The 18,773-nt window shown below is 39.3% G+C and overlaps 1 protein-coding gene across 7 annotated transcripts in view; it reads left to right on the top strand.

Moving 5' to 3' along the window:
• LOC106072847 (arginine-glutamic acid dipeptide repeats protein-like) overlaps nt 1-18,773 on the top strand; it is a 204,825-nt gene that overhangs the window by 125,995 nt on the left and 60,057 nt on the right. For 6 of the 7 annotated variants that reach the window (XM_056008937.1, XM_056008938.1, XM_056008936.1 and 3 more), the window contains one exon: nt 17,054-17,150. In XM_056008937.1, the coding sequence (XP_055864912.1) occupies nt 17,054-17,150 (97 nt within the window). Of the gene's footprint in view, nt 1-8,851; nt 8,877-17,053; nt 17,151-18,773 lie in introns of those variants that run through there. The other variant, XM_056008939.1, reaches the window with a different exon arrangement.

Genomic DNA, 18,773 nt, shown 5'->3' with positions numbered 1-18,773 from the left:
TGTTTGTCTTATTTCCTGTGTTGGTCAGTGGATGAGTGTTGTTTGTCTTATTTCCTGTGTTGGTCAGTGGATGAGTGTTGTTTGTCTTATTTCCTGTGTTAGTCAGTGGATGAGTGTTGTTTGTCTTATTTCCTGTGTTGGTCAGTGGATGAGTGTTGTTTGTCTTATTTCCTGTGTTGGTCAGTGGATGGGTGTTGTTTGTCTTATTTCCTGTGTTGGTCAGTGGATGGGTGTTGTTTGTCTTATTTCCTGTGTTGTAGTCCAGAAGATCTATAATAGCTAAAATGTTCGCCATTCCTTTTTGCTCTTCTACCCTCGCTTTCTCGTACAAACTCACACACACACGCACGTACACACACACGTACACACACACGCGCACACACTGAGACCAATAGTACTGTAGTACCACAGCATTGTTTTACTACTTGATATTCGCTGATATCAGGTCAGGGGCGGTACTCCTCCCACCTTTTTTTTTCTCCCTTAATTTGTACTTCTACTGTCCAGATTCAGTGTCCAGGGATGTTGCACATAAATGTATGGTGGAAAAGTCAGGGGTCAGCGTTCGTCATAGGGACAGGAGGGAGCACGAAGGGCGGGTCTTGACATCATCCACACAGGAATCATCTTACTAATAAGTTAGATCCGTTACAATTTGCACACCAAATGGGGAATGGTGCTGATCAGGCGTGGGCAAATTACTCCCCACGGGCCGAATGCGGCCCGCCAGAAAGGTTATATTATTAATATTTGTATTATTATTCACAACTATTGTCCCTCTCTTGAGGGTTAATAGAGTTGTGACAGACGTAGACCTTCCAATAGACCAACTGCAGCCTCTTGAGGGTTAATAGAGTTGTGACAGACGTAGGCCTTCCAATAGAACAATTGCAGTCTCTTGAGGGTTAATTATTCACAACTATTGTCCCTCTCTTGAGGGTTAATAGAGTTGTGACAGACGTAGGCCTTCCAATAGACCAACTGCAGCCTCTTGAGGGTTAACAGAGTTGTGACAGACGTAGGCCTTCCAATAGAACAATTGCAGTCTCTTGAGGGTTAATAGAGTTGTGACAGACGTAGGCCTTCCAATAGAACAATTGCAGTCTCTTGAGGGTTAATAGAGTTGTGACAGACGTAGGCCTTCCAATAGAACAATTGCAGTCTCTTGAGGGTTAATAGAGTTGTGACAGACGTAGGCCTTCCAATAGAACAATTGCAGTCTCATGAGGGTTAATAGAGTTGTGACAGACGTAGGCCTTCCAATAGAACAATTGCAGTCTCTTGAGGGTTAATAGAGTTGTGACATACGTAGGCTTTCCAATAGAACAATTGCAGTCTCTTGAGGGTTAATAGAGTTGTGACAGACGTAGGCCTTCCAATAGAACAATTGCAGTCTCTTGAGGGTTAATAGAGTTGTGACAGACGTAGACTTTCCAATAGAACAATTGCAGTCTCTTGAGGGTTAATAGAGTTGTGACAGACGTAGGCCTTCCAATAGAACAATTGCAGTCTCTTGAGGGTTAATAGAGTTGTGACAGACGTAGGCCTTCCAATAGACCAATTGCAGTCTCTTGAGGGTTAATAGAGTTGTGACAGACGTAGGCCTTCCAATAGAACAATTGCAGTCTCTTGAGGGTTAATAGAGTTGTGACAGACGTAGGCCTTCCAATAGAACAGAATTGCAATCTCTTGAGGGTTAATAGACTTGTGGTAACGGTAATTTCATTATGTGCTAACTTGTTGCTTTAATCGTTTTCTAAGTTACAGAACCTCCATCGTTATATATATATTTCGCCCTACGTATTACGTATATACACGGTTGAACCAGATCGTATCTGTTCATTAGAGAGTATTTTGCTCATCCAGGCGACCCATTCCATTGTGGCACTGGAAAATATTCATGCGACTTTGTCTTGGCTAAATGAAATACGAAATGTGACTTAATCCTTGTCTTTCTGAGCACTTTGTTTAGTTCTGCTTTGGTATTCAATGTGTAATGGTTACGTATTGTATGCATTATTGCTACTTCCCGATCAGTCTAGTGACCTATTTAAAAGGGTGTTTGATTATTGTATTTATATATGGGGATTCTTTGCAAATGTTTCATTCAATTATAACACTTCCACATTTTGGTTTATTGTTGTTGTTGTTGTTTGTGTTTGTATTTTTAATTAATAGCAATTATTTTGGTGGAAAGACATGTGCAATTTGATTTCTATTTAATTTTTGCTATTCGTCGAATTCTCTTTGTCATTGGCCACCTTCAGCCGTAGAACGACTATGGTTCATCTCGAACATTTTTTCATCTGACTGTGGAGCCCTATTTTGGAGAGACATTCGTATAATTCTCTTTGTACAATTTCAATATCTTGTGAGTTTTTTTTAAATTATTTTTGATACGATAAATATGTATATAGACATATAACAGTCATCTGTAAATTTCGTTTTTCGTGTAACTAAAGCTATTGGGTATGCAATTGTGGTGATCAGAAACAGTAGTGGATTGAAGCGTATTGTTTGTGGTACAGCTGAGTTTACTGTTAGTGGTGTTGAGTTGTAGCCATTGGTCTCCTTTTCAGGAAATCATGAATCCATGGGTGTTAGGAATCAGAAATGCCAAAGTTTTTTCTTTTTTTTTTTTAAACCAAGCTGAAGTGAACTTTGTCTAATAGACAACCGTAGTACGATGGCATCTGTGGGCCACTATTATTGAAACACTTTGTTAAATGAACAATTAAACCTTATTTGTTGGGTATCACGTCTAAATTTTCTAAAGCCATGTTGGTGTCAGGTAAGACATTATGTTTATCTAGCTGTTTTATACCGTTTCTAAATAGTCAGACTTCTAATGTTTTACCCCTGACGCTAATCAGTGAACGTAGCCTATGGTTTCCTGAGTCATTCACTACATGTGTGAGGTAAGATTTGTATCTAGTTCCGCAGTATTCTCAAACTGTTTAGTTCTTTGACACATCTAGGATGACATCCAGTCCAGACGCTTTATTATTGATTTAGTAATCGTTTTTTTTTTAAAGATTTCAATTAGGTTAGATAACAAACTATTAAACGAATAGCAATTTTTTCTACACCCAAGGGAGGCAATTGAGTATAAATGTTCTAGTTATTTTTATTACTTCCCTTTGCATCCCTAGTTTTCGTTTAATTTTTGTTTTTAAAGATTAACATGTTGACATTTTGATTCTTAAATCCGAGAGTAAGTCCAGGAGCTAATTATGGTGAATAGTTTAGTATGTACACTTTACTAGATGACCGAAGCCTCTGTCAAACATGCATGGAACATTTTATTGATTACAATAATGACGTTGTTATTGCAAACGCTACATTTTTTTTTAACTTGACTGGTTGGTCGAATTTAACGCGAGCGAAAATAAAAATATACATAAATATTTATGACACGTCGTTCTAGGCTGTACAGATTTGTAGTCTTAATCTAGAAAAGTAAAAATGTTTTACAAATAATAATTTTATAATTATATTATAGAGGTCATATTACAACAATAATTATTGATAATTGAACATTTTACTAAACTTTTATCTTTGGTTTTGTTATATCCAATAATACAGTATTTCAATAATTTCTTTATTGCGTTGTAAACACAGCAGTGGGTGTATAAACAGGGCAGTTTATCTAAGTCCTCCGAATGCATTGCGTGCGACCTGGATTATCTTCTCACGGCATTAAAGCTGACCTTAAAACCAAGGGCCATATATATATGAAACACCAGCCGGAGCAGCCGTGGGGGCCGGGGCCGCGACAGCCATGTTGGATCTTTCGGGATAATCTCACGCATTTCTTGGAGGTGGGGGGTGTCGAGTATCATGGGAGAGGGGAAGGTCCGCAGAGAGACAGCGAGTCATGACATGATCACCCCCCTCGGGCCAGCCTCGTGTGTTCTCGACCCTCGGCCACAACCGCGGTATGGCAAACAGGCGGGGGACGCTTAGAAGGAAAAAAAAAATCTGGGAGGTGAAAAGAGGGCGGCGGGGTGAAGCGAGGCGATCGGGGGGGGGGGGGGCGAAGGGGGAAAAAATGTTTGGCTCTGCGCAACTCCTTGCGTTGTTCAACGAAAGGGGTGAGGCGAAAAGCCAGCGAGTTTTCGCTGCTTGGCGGGTCGGATTCGTGGCTAGCATAACCCCATTCTCGAGTCGGCTGTTTTCGCTTCCTGTCGGCGCCTTGTGTCTAATCGTGTGTGTGTTCCTCGCATGTGTTGGCTTGTTTATGTGTGTAACAAACTGGTGGGTTCAAAAGGAGGAAGACCCAAGAAAAGGAATTATTTAAAAAAAATAACAACATCGGAATAAATAGTGTCTCTTCTGTGCTGGAGACAGGGATAGGAAGTGGATATGGATATACATTCTCTTTTTTTTATGTGTGTGGATTACTCTGTAGTGGTTTAGTTTCATGAGTGGATCTATCTCTGTGGATTCATTCACCTACATTTTTTTTTTGTGCCGTGGATAAATAGAGGGAATCTAGACTAGATCTAGGTGTGAATGTGCTGTTCTTTCATTTAGGATTCCTCCCCGCTGATGTGCCGTGTGTGTGTGTGTGGCTGGATGGATTCATGGGAGATTTAACCCCGTAGTAAATGAGCTAACATATCTAGTCTAGTACACACACACACGCACACACTTGGCGCACTTCTGCAGACACAAACCCACTGGCACCCACCCCCTCGTCGTCTCAACAGCTGCACTGAAAAGGTGAGAATCTCTAGTTACGAGATGGTGGGCGGGGGGAGGAGCTGGTTCAACCGGCGTTATTATCTTTTGAATGTTTGGGTTAATCTAGTGACGACTTATTTAGAACAGCTTTAGTGGCCCCCAGCTATTGTGTGGGGCTAGTTCACAGTATCGTGTGAGCTTGCAGATAACCAGTTTCAGTGGGAGTGGAGCAATCGATCATACTCAAGGATCCAATGAATAGATCTTCATAAAAAAAACGAATATGATTAGGTCTAGCGCTACATCCTACACTTGTGTACATTGGTTCCTCTTGCTAATTTGAGATTTAAACTAGGGTTTAAAAAATCATGTTTCACATATCCCTGTTAAAGCATGTTTGATTTTATTTATATATGATCAATCACAACTAGATATAGAATTTTATTTATATATTTATATGTACTAGATCTACTTTATAATTACTAGATCTATACCAGTCTATATCACTATGAGACTCAGATCTATTTATATGTACAGCTATATCACTATGACTACTAGAACTATACCAGTCTATGTACAGCTATATCACTATCACTACGAAAACTATACCAGTCTATGTACAGCTATATCACTGAACTATACCAGTCTATGTACAGCTATATCACTATGACTACTAGAACTATACCAGTCTATGTACAGCTATATCACTATGACTACTAGAACTATACCAGTCTATGTACAGCTATATCACTATGACTACTAGAACTATACCAGTCTATGTACAGCTATATCACTATGACTACTAGAACTATACCAGTCTATGTACAGCTATATCACTATCACTACGAGAACTATACCAGTCTATGTACAGCTATTTACAAATATGATATTCAGATATGTATACACCTACATCACTAGTTCATCTATAAAACGAATCGATTTGTCTGATGCTAATATAAATTGTTAAATTACTCTACCGATAGGTTACAATTTTGTCTTTCTGTTTCTCCTGCAAACGACCGAATTCTTTAGATCCTACGTGTTAGTTTCGTGATTGAACGTTACGTGGCGGTACATGACAGGTCTGACCTAGTATATGGTCACATGATGTGTACATCTTTCACTCACAAGCCACCTGGTCTTACTGTCACAAAGGCATTGGCTAGTGTGCACACTACTATCAAACACAATCATGGCTTGCCTTTAGTAACACTCACAAGGTGCAGACGTGCACATGTCGTCTGCAGTACTTCACACACATACACACACACAATCACACACACAGGCTGTTCTGAATAGCGCTTGTAATTCCCCTCTCCTCGATAGAATGGTTTCGTATTCTCGGGTATCTTGGTGGGGGTCCAACTTGTATTATGTATTATGTTTACATTTTAATGACCCTCTTGATGGCTCTACATATCAAGTTCCCTGCCAGTCAAGGGGTTTAACTCTGATCAGGAACTTTTCACCTTTAACTTATCATTAGGTTTAAACGTCTGCCGAACAATGACTGCCAGAAATACTGTCCCTTTGTAGAGTAGGGAAAGATTACACGGAGAGGAGATATGGAAGAAACCTACAGTGTCTGGCTTTTTAACTCAAGTTAAACGTAACTTCTTGGGACGGTCTGAACATGTGTTCTTTAGGTTAGTGTTTCCTAGCTGATATTGTGCTAAAGGTCTGCCTGACCTCATAAATGAACGTTCAAATCAGCTATTCTGTCACAACAAAATCCCATTCAACTCAAGTAAGTGTCTCACTAGAAAGCCAAATTATATTTATCCCAGGCATAGTTTCAAAGTATCAGGTTATCTGTTTCACACACACTTGCAAAGAGATTCAAAACACTATCTCCTCTCTTACAGATGAGTTTAGATCTAGATCTATTTCTATTTGTTTCAGTTCGAATCATAACAAATTCCTATTGGCATTTTGAAACGTGAGATCGTGTGAATAAAAAAACAAGGTTACAAAGAAAGTTTGTGTGAAACACAAACTCAAAATCGGCCCCCGAAGTGGTCCACCCAGGCAGGTAAAAAGGCATGTTTCAAAATTTTTTTTAGAAAGAACATCAGAATAAAATTCATCAAAGACAAATGACAGAGAAGAATGGAGAAAGAAGGTTGACTGATCTTGCTTAGTGCCCCTGCGTCCCAGCAGACCAAAGGATAGGTGAAAGTGAATGTGAAGAATGGAGAAAGAAGGTTGACAGATCCTGTGTGGTGCCCCAACTATCCAATAGACCAAGGGATAGGTGAAAGTGAACCTGGCCTGATGTCTTATAATGAATATCTAATTGATCTAATTGTTTTGTAAAGGGTTAATATCTTATTCAAAGCCTAAAGAAAAAAAAAATTCCGTAAAAAAAAATCTTATAGTTCAGTGTTGCGTGTGAGAGTCTTGCTATTGCAGTTCACGCGATAATATGAAAAACTACTTATTAATTGTTGTTTTAAATTATGTCCAACTTATATGCATACTAACTAGCTTTTTACTCTTTAAAACAAAAGTTAACATTTTCTTTGTGTAAATGTAGTAGTTAGTATGACAGAACTTGCTTAACTTCGCAATAGAAAGGTGAAACAAAATTGACAAAAAATCTAAAACCATTTGCATAAATGTGTTTAAAATATGGCAAATCGTTGTCTCCCTTATTAAAGAGCCTTCCGTGTTTGTTACTATTAACAGTGAATAGTTGTAAAAACGGTGTATTTTTATGAAAAAACTGCTAGCATAAGTGATTTGAAAAATTAGATTTTTCGCGTTCAGAAAAGAAACAAGTAGCCGTTGCATCAGAACTTCGAATGGTCTAAAATATGATGTCAGCTTTTCTATTTTACTAGATCTAAAACGGGACAGACGGACGGACAGACAGACATTCCACACAAAACTAATAGCGTCTTTTTCCCTTTCGGGGGCCGCTAAAAATGAAGCTGGGGGGGGGGGGGATATTTCTCGATCATTCTGTATGACTAATGAATTTTTTTGTGCTCAAAATTCATTTTCTGACTGACACTCTACGACAGGTATGGCTGTCAACATGACACTTGCACGAAACAAACATCAGTGGGTCTCGTTTTTTTTTAAAGTAAAGAATGCCTTTCAATTTTGTAAGTACTCTCTCTCTCTCTCTCTCTAATAGTGTGAGAGACCTTGTTATACACACACCATCAATGTGTGTAGTTGTGTAGATCTAAAGCTAGATGTTGTATACTTTTAAAAATTCTTTCTATTCTTTCATCTCTAACGCTATGTCGACAAATTGGAATGAAATGAATTTCCACCACGGCATAACTCTACAGGCCGGTTCTCATTAGCTCTCGCCTAGTCCTCGCCTTTCTGTTAGAACATTGCGTGAATTGAGATGGAGAGAGCTTTTTTTTTTTTTTTTTGGTGTTCCCGCCCAGCGCACGAGTGTCACTAAGTCTTCTCGTAGCGATTATCTCTCGCTCTCTCGGTGGAGGGCTCCCGACCAAGGGGAGATGAGTGTCATAGCATAAAGGGAAGGTTACTGTCAGTCAAGTTCCTTTCTCAAGTGCGTGTAATAACTTTTTGTAGAATACAGTGCTCTGTAGACAAGGAAGGGAGAAAGATTATATCCACTCCTCTCATTTTGTTGGTTCGGGTTAGTGGAATTTAAGGGGAGGCGAGGGGTTTTACTAGAGGACTTGTATCCGCCATGTACGGCCAACAGGAAATTTTAATTGCAGTCTGATTAATGGTTTTATGTTTTAACCTTTTCACGTGTCGCTTGAAATCCTTTTCTTTGTATCTGCAAGGTCTAGATGTTAATTTAAATTGTAGTCCTGGATTAGTTTTTGTGAATTTGTTCGTACGTATGACTTGGAGAAAGTGTTCTGTGGAACGGGAGGGACCATCTGAAGAGGAGAGAAAAAAAAAAGGCGGAAGAAGAAGAAATGACAGGATACCGCTTGTCTTTACAATTGAATGACTTCTCAGAAATACTAGAACCAGTAAGAGGCTGCTCTATTGCCTCGCACCACTTGTGTTTAGTACTGTATCCCATACGCCAATTCGTTCACACTGGCGGAAAGTGTGACATCCCTCAACTCCCCATCTGTCTCCACACACGCACGCACACATTCTTGCCTTAAATTCAGCTATTGGTTCAGTACTACGAGGATTATTTACATAGGCAAGTGAGCTTACAGCAAGCTGTATGAAATTGTGTAAGTCTTTGAGTTGATCAGTCAGATAAATGTTGTGTGTAAGAGTTTGTTTAGCAAGTCTGTCTCACTTCGTGGCACGGTTCTACTCGTTCTAGAAAGGTCGTTCACATTAAGAATGAACCAACAGGTTTGATGGCAGACTGTGTTCATCTTTTATTGTATGTCAGCCCGATAGAAAGTCGACGATACTTTAATATAGTCAGCAGGTTAATGTTACATTGCGTTTCAACAGTTTGATGTTACAATTAGATGGTACACTACTACAACAGTTTCATGTGCACTAGTTATTAACAGCGTCAGATGCAATATGTATCAGCAGTTTCATATGTATCAACAGTTTCATATGTTAATATGTATCAACAGTTTCATATGTTAATATGTATCAACAGTTTCAGATGTTAATATGTATCAACAGTTTCAGATGTTAATATGTATCAACAGTTTCAGATGTTAATATGTATCAACAGTTTCATGTGCCATAGGCTTAAACAGTTTGATATTCACTAGGTACCATCAGTTTGATATTTCACTATGTATCGACAGCATTTTGCTACACTGCAAATTAACCCTAATCCTGAATGCTCTTGTCTCCATTTCAGTAGCTTGCCCTCCCTCTCCCCTGACAAAAGTTATTTGTTGACATATGACATGTTTACACTGACATTCTGGTAATTTAAACTCTTCGACTACAAATTAGTGAATCATTTGTCTCTGTAGTTGTAATATTTATAGCGAAGCTTTGGTTATTTCCCTTGATAAACATGCTGAGTACATAAAATCTAGGTGTCGCACAACTTTGGAATGGGCACATCGTAGGCGTTACCATCCTTTATTTTGGTATTAATTCTTTAAGACCTGGTCGTTTTCGTTTGATTTCATTTTGTTTTTAAATATAAAGCTCTTCTACAATAACACAGTCCATCATAGTCACTTTTCATCTAGATCAGCCTTTACCTTGAGGACTTGTATGCTCAGTGAAACAAAAGGCTGACATGTTATAAACTGCATGTATATGTGTGTGCATGTATATGTGTGTAGCTTCATTCAGTTCTATACAATCGTGTACTTCTTGGTCAAATGTATACTCACTATAAAAGGGGGGGGGAGTCTTTAGTTTATTATAGTGACCGGTTCTAACAGCTACAAAAGCTATTAAGATACGACTCTTGTGTTATTATTTGATTTGTGAGGTCTGGCAATAAATTAGCATACTTTGGCCAATTTCCCGGGCATTTGTTTGAAGACATGTGAAGACATAACATAGTCTTAGTCATAGACTCGATTTGAGTGCTGGAGAGTTAAGTAAGTTTTTGTAGCTAGGAGAGTTATAGAACTTGTTACAAGTTGCAGAGTTATTTAACATTTTGAATGCTGGCGAGTTATGGAACTTTTGAAACCTGGCGAGTTATGGAAATTAACATAAGATGTAAAAAAAAAAACAAAAAAAAACCTAGACTTTCGATCTCTGTACTTTGTAGGGCGGCTGGAATTCTTTGAAATGAATATAAAATGAAAACTTCTTTTCTTTTTTTTTTTTACTGTAAACACTCCGATGAAATTGTTGTTATTATTTTTTTTTTATAAATGTCTATTTTAAGTTGGAATTTTGTTCAATATGTCAACAAAAAACTAGTATCAAGTGATTAAGTTGTGTAAACATGGCTTTTCATTGACCTTGTGGGAGTCGTAGTATTGGGAAGTTCGAGGAACTTAAATCCCGGGATGCGTGACCCTTTCTCCAATGCAAGAACATCTTTCTGTTTAGTGACCCTTTCTCCAATTCGAGAACCTTTTCCTTTAATTGTACTGGAACAGTAACTTCAGCTCTAATAGCCACACATACGTTAACTCTTGTTACAGAAGAAAATGACCTGGTCTCCTTGAGACAATATTTTTCGTTTCAAGAGCCCGCAGTGTTGTTGTTATTTCCGGCGCCATATGCATAACTAGTGGCAGTTATGTGTGGAGATGACATGTTGCCATTTCTTGATGACAGCATCATTTTGTCATCTCTCGGTAATGTCATCTGTCACTGGCTCCGTTTTCTCCTGGTGGAGAGCAAAAAAAACTAAAAAAATTTCAGTCGTGTGTCGAGCGTCTGGTAATTGGTGCCACATGAAATGTCATGCTGAAGTACTTCGTGGGTGCCAGTGTTAAATAAATGTCATAGGTTGAAAATGTCATGGTGAAATTAAAATATCTTTAGATAAAAAGTGCCAACCTGTGCTTTGAAATTAATTTAGAATGTTTAGTTTGCTTGCAGTCAAGAGAACTTAATATGTTGGTAAGCCTGCCGGTTGTGTATCTACCAGTGAGATGACGTTATTAGTCCCGTGTCTACTCTTCCCTTTCCTTTGAATATGATTGTCTTGCTCTGATGGAGTGCTCTGTCGATCATTCCCGGCTCCCCCTTCCCGTTAAATGCGATCCCGCCTTCTCATTTCTCGTCTCCCCGTGCGTGTGCTAGAAACATGCGGAACTCAATTGTTCCATTTCTTATGATTGTACTTATTGATCTGTTATAGATACTTGTATAAACAATAATAGACACCCACAAGCGGACGATAGTGATTCTAAATAGTAAGATTTTGAAAAGGAAAAAAAAGTCTGGAAGTATCTTTGGGGGTGAAGTAGTCCTTATTATCAAAGAATACAAATATCTTTAACAAAAAGAATACTTCTAAATGAAAACTGAAGTTATTCTCTCTTTAGTTAGCTGTACGTCATATTCCACTCTTTGATCATGTCAATTTATGTTTATAATTCGTCTGTTGTTACATATTCGTTAAGTCATTAACCATAAGACTGGGCTTGAATAAGAGAAGAGTAGGGGAGGCGACTCTTGAATATCTTATATGTAAAAAAAAAAAAATACACTAAATAAAATGAATCCAAAAAAAAGGTGGGGGGGCAGGTCCTACGACCTGTTACGTTGCCAGTGAGTTCTGTCCCTTTGTTTATTGATCGCGGGGTGAAATCAATAAAGGCAAAAGCAAGCTATCTATACACGACGAGAGGGTGGTGAGGGTTAACAAAAACTGCTTTGGTAATTTACAGGCGGATATTTGGGCCATTATTGAAGGTTTAGATTATGACTTGAAAGTATGGCCCTTATGTTTGCATGCGGGACGTCAGCGCAACAAAAGATGGCGCGGGTAGATCTTTAGACAGTCGATTGTGTGGCTGCGTAGAATGTCATTGAATAACTTGTGCACCTAGCGGCCAGACGCGAACACCGGATTAATATTTGATTGCGAACTCATTGAAGTGTAAACACGAGACGATTTGATCTATCCTCATTCAGGGTAGCGCACTGGTAGGTCGTGTTAGGGCGGGAGATGACCTAGTTTATCGGCTCTAACACATTGTATAGAAATGTAGCACGATAACTGTGACGTCACTGAGTCCATCCTATTGTCCACTGGGGGAAAGTGAGGATGGGAGATGACCTGGTATATCGGCTCTTACACGTTGTATAGAAGAGTAGCACGATAGCTGTGACGTCACTGAGTCCATCCTAGTGTCCACTGGTAGGTCGTCATAGGGTGGGAGATGACCTGGTATATCGGCTCTTAAACGTTGTATAGAAGTGTAGCACGATAGATGTGACGTCACTGAGTCCATCCTAGTGTCCACTGGTAGGTCGTCATAGGGTGGGAGATGACCTAGTTTATCAGCTCTTATAGCCACACATACGTTAACTCTGGTTACAGAAGAAAATGATCTGGTCTCCTTCAGACAATATTTTTCACTTCAAGAGCCCTAGTATATCAGCTCTTACACGTTGTATAAAAATTTGAGCAAGATAGCTGTAACGTCACTGAGTCCATCCTAGTGTCCCTTGGGGGGGAAGGTGGGGGCGGGAGATCAAGCGCTTGTAGCGGCTATGGAGATGAGCTAACGCCTTAGATGGTATGCGCTTCAAGTTATTTTAAGGCTTGTTCGAGCCATGTTCGTTCTCATCCCTTGTTGTGTTGCAGAAGTTTCATGCTTTGACGTCTGTAAGTACGTCTAAAATATAAGTGAATTGGTCTCCCTTTGAGTGTCAGTATAAGTATTTATGTTCATCAGTCTTTACTAACTTCTCCAATAGTTCAATTTGGGAAAATTTGACTCTGGCATCATTCAGCTGTGTGCGTTTGTAAAAAACAAAAAAACAGATACATTTGTATTTTTTTTCCATTTTCTAGTTTTAATCTTCGTGAAGATGCCTCCTTGACTTATATCTATTAAACTTTTTGGTGGTAGTGCAACTTTGCATATCCTAAGATCACAGGTATTATCAAAGGAGCGTTCATACCAAGTTTCATCATGATTGGTCAAACGGTTTTTAATTTCTATGACATACATAAATACGTCCACCTTACATTCTACTTTATATAGTATGTGATATAGGCCTTAGTCTTGTAGTTGTATGATGGCTGTCTTGCTCCGACACATTACCCAGAAGATGTTTGAGTTTCTTTGAACGGGTGTATTAGATGCGTTTAAAACTACTTATGAACAAGACCTACGCATTAACAAGACTTAAGGACTGAGTCTAGACCGGTAAATACTTGAATAAAGTTTAATGCACAAAGGCCACAGTCGAGTCTCTGTCTGTAATAAGATGTCACCTTGAATTCATAATACTGACTCAATAAACGAATACGTGACGTCACTAAATGTCGTGTTCAAAGCCAGTCAACTTTAGTGTCTAACAAGTTCGTTTTGTTTGTCAAATCGATACATCTCGATCACTTTTGTTGGAATCTTTTGTTAAGATCAAAGACCAGGGGAGGGGGAGATAAACTGTGTAACACGATGTGATCCATAGGCTGTACTTACATTTGTATACAGACTGCTGAGACTGGAGAACAGCTGTTGACAGTTTTATATTTTTTCAATAAACCAGTGAATCCTGAGACAACAAATAACTCACATAGTCTAGATGTAGATTTCAATTGTTGTAGCAGGCCAGAGCCCTTTACTTGATGTGAATACACAATTCTGAATACTGCTACATTCTTATATTGCGCAATGTATTTCTAATATTTCATCACTGTAACTGTGCTGCATTAGATTTTTGGTTAGATTTTCTTTCTCTTTCTCTCTCTCTCTATCTCTCTCTCTTTCCACAATTCAATCAAGATGTGTCGTTTATTAAACTTAAATGTTAACTTCCAAAGTGTTTACTGTTGCGCCCCCCACCCTTTCCTTTATTTTTTAACCCATCGAGGTCTAGATTCCAGAGCGCTTTAAGCTCACCCGTTTTTCTGCATTCTGATCTTCAGAATTTCAATCTTCTTTCATGTAAAAGAAACTATTTCTCAAGAGCAGAGGTAAAGTATGATGGAATCGCATTGGCGAAGACGTGTTGAAATGTCTTCCTCAAAAATATGTTTTGAATCGGTCTTGTTGCAGTCGCCTCTAGTGAAAAGAACAAAGGGTTCACGGACGCTTAGGTCGACAACAATGCGTTGCCTACAGTTGGCACTAGACACTTAGGTCGACAACAATGCGTTGCCTACAGTTGGCACTAGACACTTAGGTCGACAACAATGCGTTGCCTACAGTTGGCACTAGACACTTAGGTCGACAACAATGCGTTGCCTACAGTTGGCACTAGACACTTAGGTCGACAACAATGCGTTGCCTACAGTTGGCACTAGACACTTAGGTCGACAACAATGCGTTGCCTACAGTTGGCACTAGACACTTAGGTCGACAACAATGCGTTGCCTACAGTTGGCACTAGACACTTAGGTCGACAACAATGCGTTGCCTACAGTTGGCACTAGACACTTAGGTCGACAACAATGCGTTGCCTACAGTTGGCTCATCAGATAAAAGTATGAGAAAGTCTTGTATACGTATTTCTTAACAGCTTTGTCATTTGCACTAAACCAGTTTGAAACACAAATTGCATACTAAAGAACTCTAGTCAGAATGAATAGAGATAGATTTGATTGAATCAATGCTCTATATGCACCACTCATTGAAGCTCACACTTGAGTTATGGGCACATTGCTCTGCTCACGGACAGCGTTGTTGTTTTGTATCTTGGCCACAGTAAAAATGGACTTTTGGTTTGGCCCCGAGTTGCCCACGAGAGCGATGTTTCGTCTCGAACACCATGCTACCGCTGAGCGATGTTGTCGTCCCCCCTGCAGTAGCTGCTCGTGAGTTATTGACCCGGCTCTGTGTCAGTTATTAGCTGTAGCGATGACCGCTAAGCGAAGAGACAATAGACAACTAGCCTATCATGTATTTTTCGCCTCGTGTTTTTTTTTTTATTTCATTGGTCTGTTATTGAAAACACCTGTTCAGTTTACTGCTCGCCACGTGCTGTATCGTCTGCAGCAAACGTAATGGAGGCATGGTCATTGTCGTCCGTATCAATTGATGTCTTTGTCCGTTAGATGTGACCCCCCCCCCTTTCCTCCCCTAACTGTAGTCGTTTATTGTCTAGCAGGCGTTGCAACGGATTATGTCTCCGGTGTGGGTAACATCTTGTAGCTATCCATTCACACCCCACGCAGAGACACTTGCACACGTGACCTAGTACACGTCTAGTGTTGTGTGTGTGTACAAGAAGCACGCCAGCTATATAAACACACACACACACAAAAGAGCACTGTTTGTATCGACGTTTCTCTCCCTTGCCCAAATAGCTCTTATCACTGACATCTTCCCTCGCGCCCCCCCGCCACAGGCTCCCAGTCTAGTATCGATCTCTGGCCACTGCCAGAACAGACAGGAAAAGTCCATCGATTGTCACCTAATAGAATCAAACTCGGAGGATCGATTTTTGTTTAAAATTTGTTCCATAATTCGCCATCTCTTGTACGGCAGGCGTTAATTGTCAACACTCCGGGTGACGTCACTGATTGCGCTGTGGAGAGCGGCATTATTAGCATTGTGCGCGCTTGTGTGGGTGGCCTGTAAATGGACTCGGAGAACAGAAAACACAATAAAATAAAATAAAAACCTTATCACAGATATATGGTTGATCTATTTTGTCTTGATTGGTGAATATATATGTTATGTGCTAGGTCTGACATCTTCAGACTGCACTATCACGTGACGCAGATGACGTAATCAATTTATGAGCACATTTTGTTTTTGTTGACCTTTAGCTGAACATTCTCAAAGCTTTTACTGATTGTCTACCCTGTGCCTTACTTACCACGTTCACGTCTGCGATCTGAAAATCAACTTTTTTCCCCTGTCATTAATTTGATTGAATGACAATTGGGTTATTTGTCTTTTAAAATTTTAACTTGCAGCAAATTTACGTTTGGGGGCTCAGTGGCCTGGGGTCCTGGGTTTAAATCTCGATTAAGACAAGGATTTTGAATCTCGGGATTTTTAGGGTGTCCCTGAGTTCACCCAACTCTAATGGGTACCTGACTTTAAGTAGTTGGGGAAAGTAAAGACGGTTGGTCGTTGTTCTGGCCACATAACACCATGCCCGTTAACCGTTGGCCATAGAAACAGATGACCTTAACGTCATCAGCCTCAGAGATCGCAAGGTCTGAAAGGGCTATCCTAATGTTTTATTTATTTTTTTTTTTACTTTAAAATTAGTTTCTTAAAATGATCTCGTTTAAACAAAATGTAAATAGATCTTTAGTTCTATCAGGCGACGAAGTCTGCTGGCGACCATCCAGTTGAAAACATGCCTCATTCCTTACACATTTTGACATTGGCCTACTTTCTGACATTTTGTTCATAAGTAACTCTTTTTCTACTTGCACTGTGATCAACTGTACAGTTCAAATGGAAGGGTCTAATTAACGGAAATGTATATTAAAATGAAAGTTCTTTTAGTCAACGGGGCTTGATACTGTTGTTTACATTAGATTTCTACGCCCGACACTACCAACTAGATACGTTTATTTAAGTTGACATTTACTTGGGTTACATGCTACTCATGTGTTCATAATCAGTTGCTTTGTTTGGAGTTGAAATGTTCGTCAGTGTCTGGGTCTCGCATCGTGACACTAACAGGAATTATGTTGAATTAATTCGTTGCTGTGGGCGAAATAATATCTTTGGCCTTGATACTTCAATCTGTAACATCCACCCCTCCCATTCCTTTGCTGTGATTTATCTCTATAATAACTTTGAGATTGTTAAGCAATTAATCCTGTTGATCATTGTGTATAAACATTGTTATCTCCCTTTGTTTTCAGGTAAGAACGGCGAAGATTTCATTCACGATACGTCCATCCAACAGAGAGAATTATTTTCTTCAGAAGCCACGGACACGTTACCCATTACGTCATTGCGGTAAGTGGCTAGCATACCTTCCTAACATACCCTTCTTTGTCGTTGTATGGGTCATTATACCATGTACCTCACTACTGTCTGTGGCAGGCATACCTTCATTACATACCCTTCTTTGCCGTTGTATGGGTCATTATACCATGTACCTCACTACTGTCTGTGATGGTTGTGTCCATCTTTTCCTGACCACTCACTTTCTCTCCCCTGGTCTTTTGTAAGAAATGTCCAGCCTTCCACTCCCCCCCCCTCCCTTTTACCCTCTGTTAATGGAACAAAGAACTCCACTTGCCACTATCCTGGCTTTCATTCTCACGTGACCACAGAATGGGTTGTGAATTGAACGGGACATTTTGTTTACACCATCAGTAAATATTTACCTGGTCTGGGCCAATAGATAAGTTAGTGTATCGTTTTCTTCCAGCCATGTTCGTGTCTTGTTGTTCTTCTATGCCCTCATCCCCCCACCCCCTCCCTATCTTTCAAGTGATGATCAACACCTTTCAGTTATTTTCGTACCTTCAGGATAAAAGACTCACTTTCTCGATTATATAAGATAAAACATTCTAACATCTTTAAGCTTGAATACCATCCACAAGAAGAAACATACCATCTATTAGATTATTTAATAGAATCATGATAATATCTTATAACAACGCATTAACAAGAGCTGAACAGTGCTCTCAATTTCCCAACCTGTGTGCTTGTTTTTGCATTTAAATCTGCGCGTTGTGATAACTGCCTGATGTATGCTGCATTATTTTGGCTGAGAAAGGCCCTCTATATGTGCTCGTCTGCAGAGCCACTGTAATCAGATTGAAATAGATTGAACATCTTACTGCGTCTTGTGCCTGAAAATTACTTTGTTATATTTGCGATGCTAGTGACTCGTTCAGAAAATCACACTAGCTCTTCTGGTTGGTTTCCATTGGTAACCGGAAACCATTTTGGCATTCCGCAAATGTACCTCGTATGAAACTTATACAGTACAAACACTTGTGTACATGATACTTCAATTTTCGCCCTCGTAGCTGTAGCCAACCTGCGGATATTGAGAGATCTCAGAATACACCAAGAAAACAAGAAAATATATTTAAACAATACTTGTGCAATTGTATCAATTAGTTTGTCTCAGTCATGCAGTTACATTTGTAATATATCTAGACCAACAATCTGTGCGACTTGCTTTTACCAATGTTTTTGTCTATCGCAATTTCATGCTTTTAGGCTGAACTTTTTTTCAATACGCTATGATCTTATCACTTGTCTGGACCAGTTGCGATAGGAGTGGGGGGGGGGGGGAGAACGAAGGGGGTATCTGTGAATATTGCCGTGATCGCTTTTTAAATACATTTATAAATTTTTAAGAAAAGGTTGAACTACCTGGATTCGAACTAAGGGCTCTAGCCTCCATAAGTCGACACACTAACCACCAGAAAAGTGCTTACGAAAATAGGTCTTATAGACTATTGTTAGTTTCAAACTTAAAGGAAAGTATAAAGTGGATTAATTCAACTTATACCACCACATTAGTCAAATACAATTTATTTCCCTTGTTCGATACCAAACAAAATAATTAATTACCAATAGTTAATTGAATTTTTTTTTTTTAATTTATTATTGATTCTT

Source organism: Biomphalaria glabrata, chromosome 13 (assembly GCF_947242115.1).
Source record: "Biomphalaria glabrata chromosome 13, xgBioGlab47.1, whole genome shotgun sequence".
Lineage (NCBI taxonomy): Eukaryota > Metazoa > Mollusca > Gastropoda > Planorbidae > Biomphalaria > Biomphalaria glabrata.
This window is presented reverse-complemented; position numbering and strand designations above follow the sequence as displayed.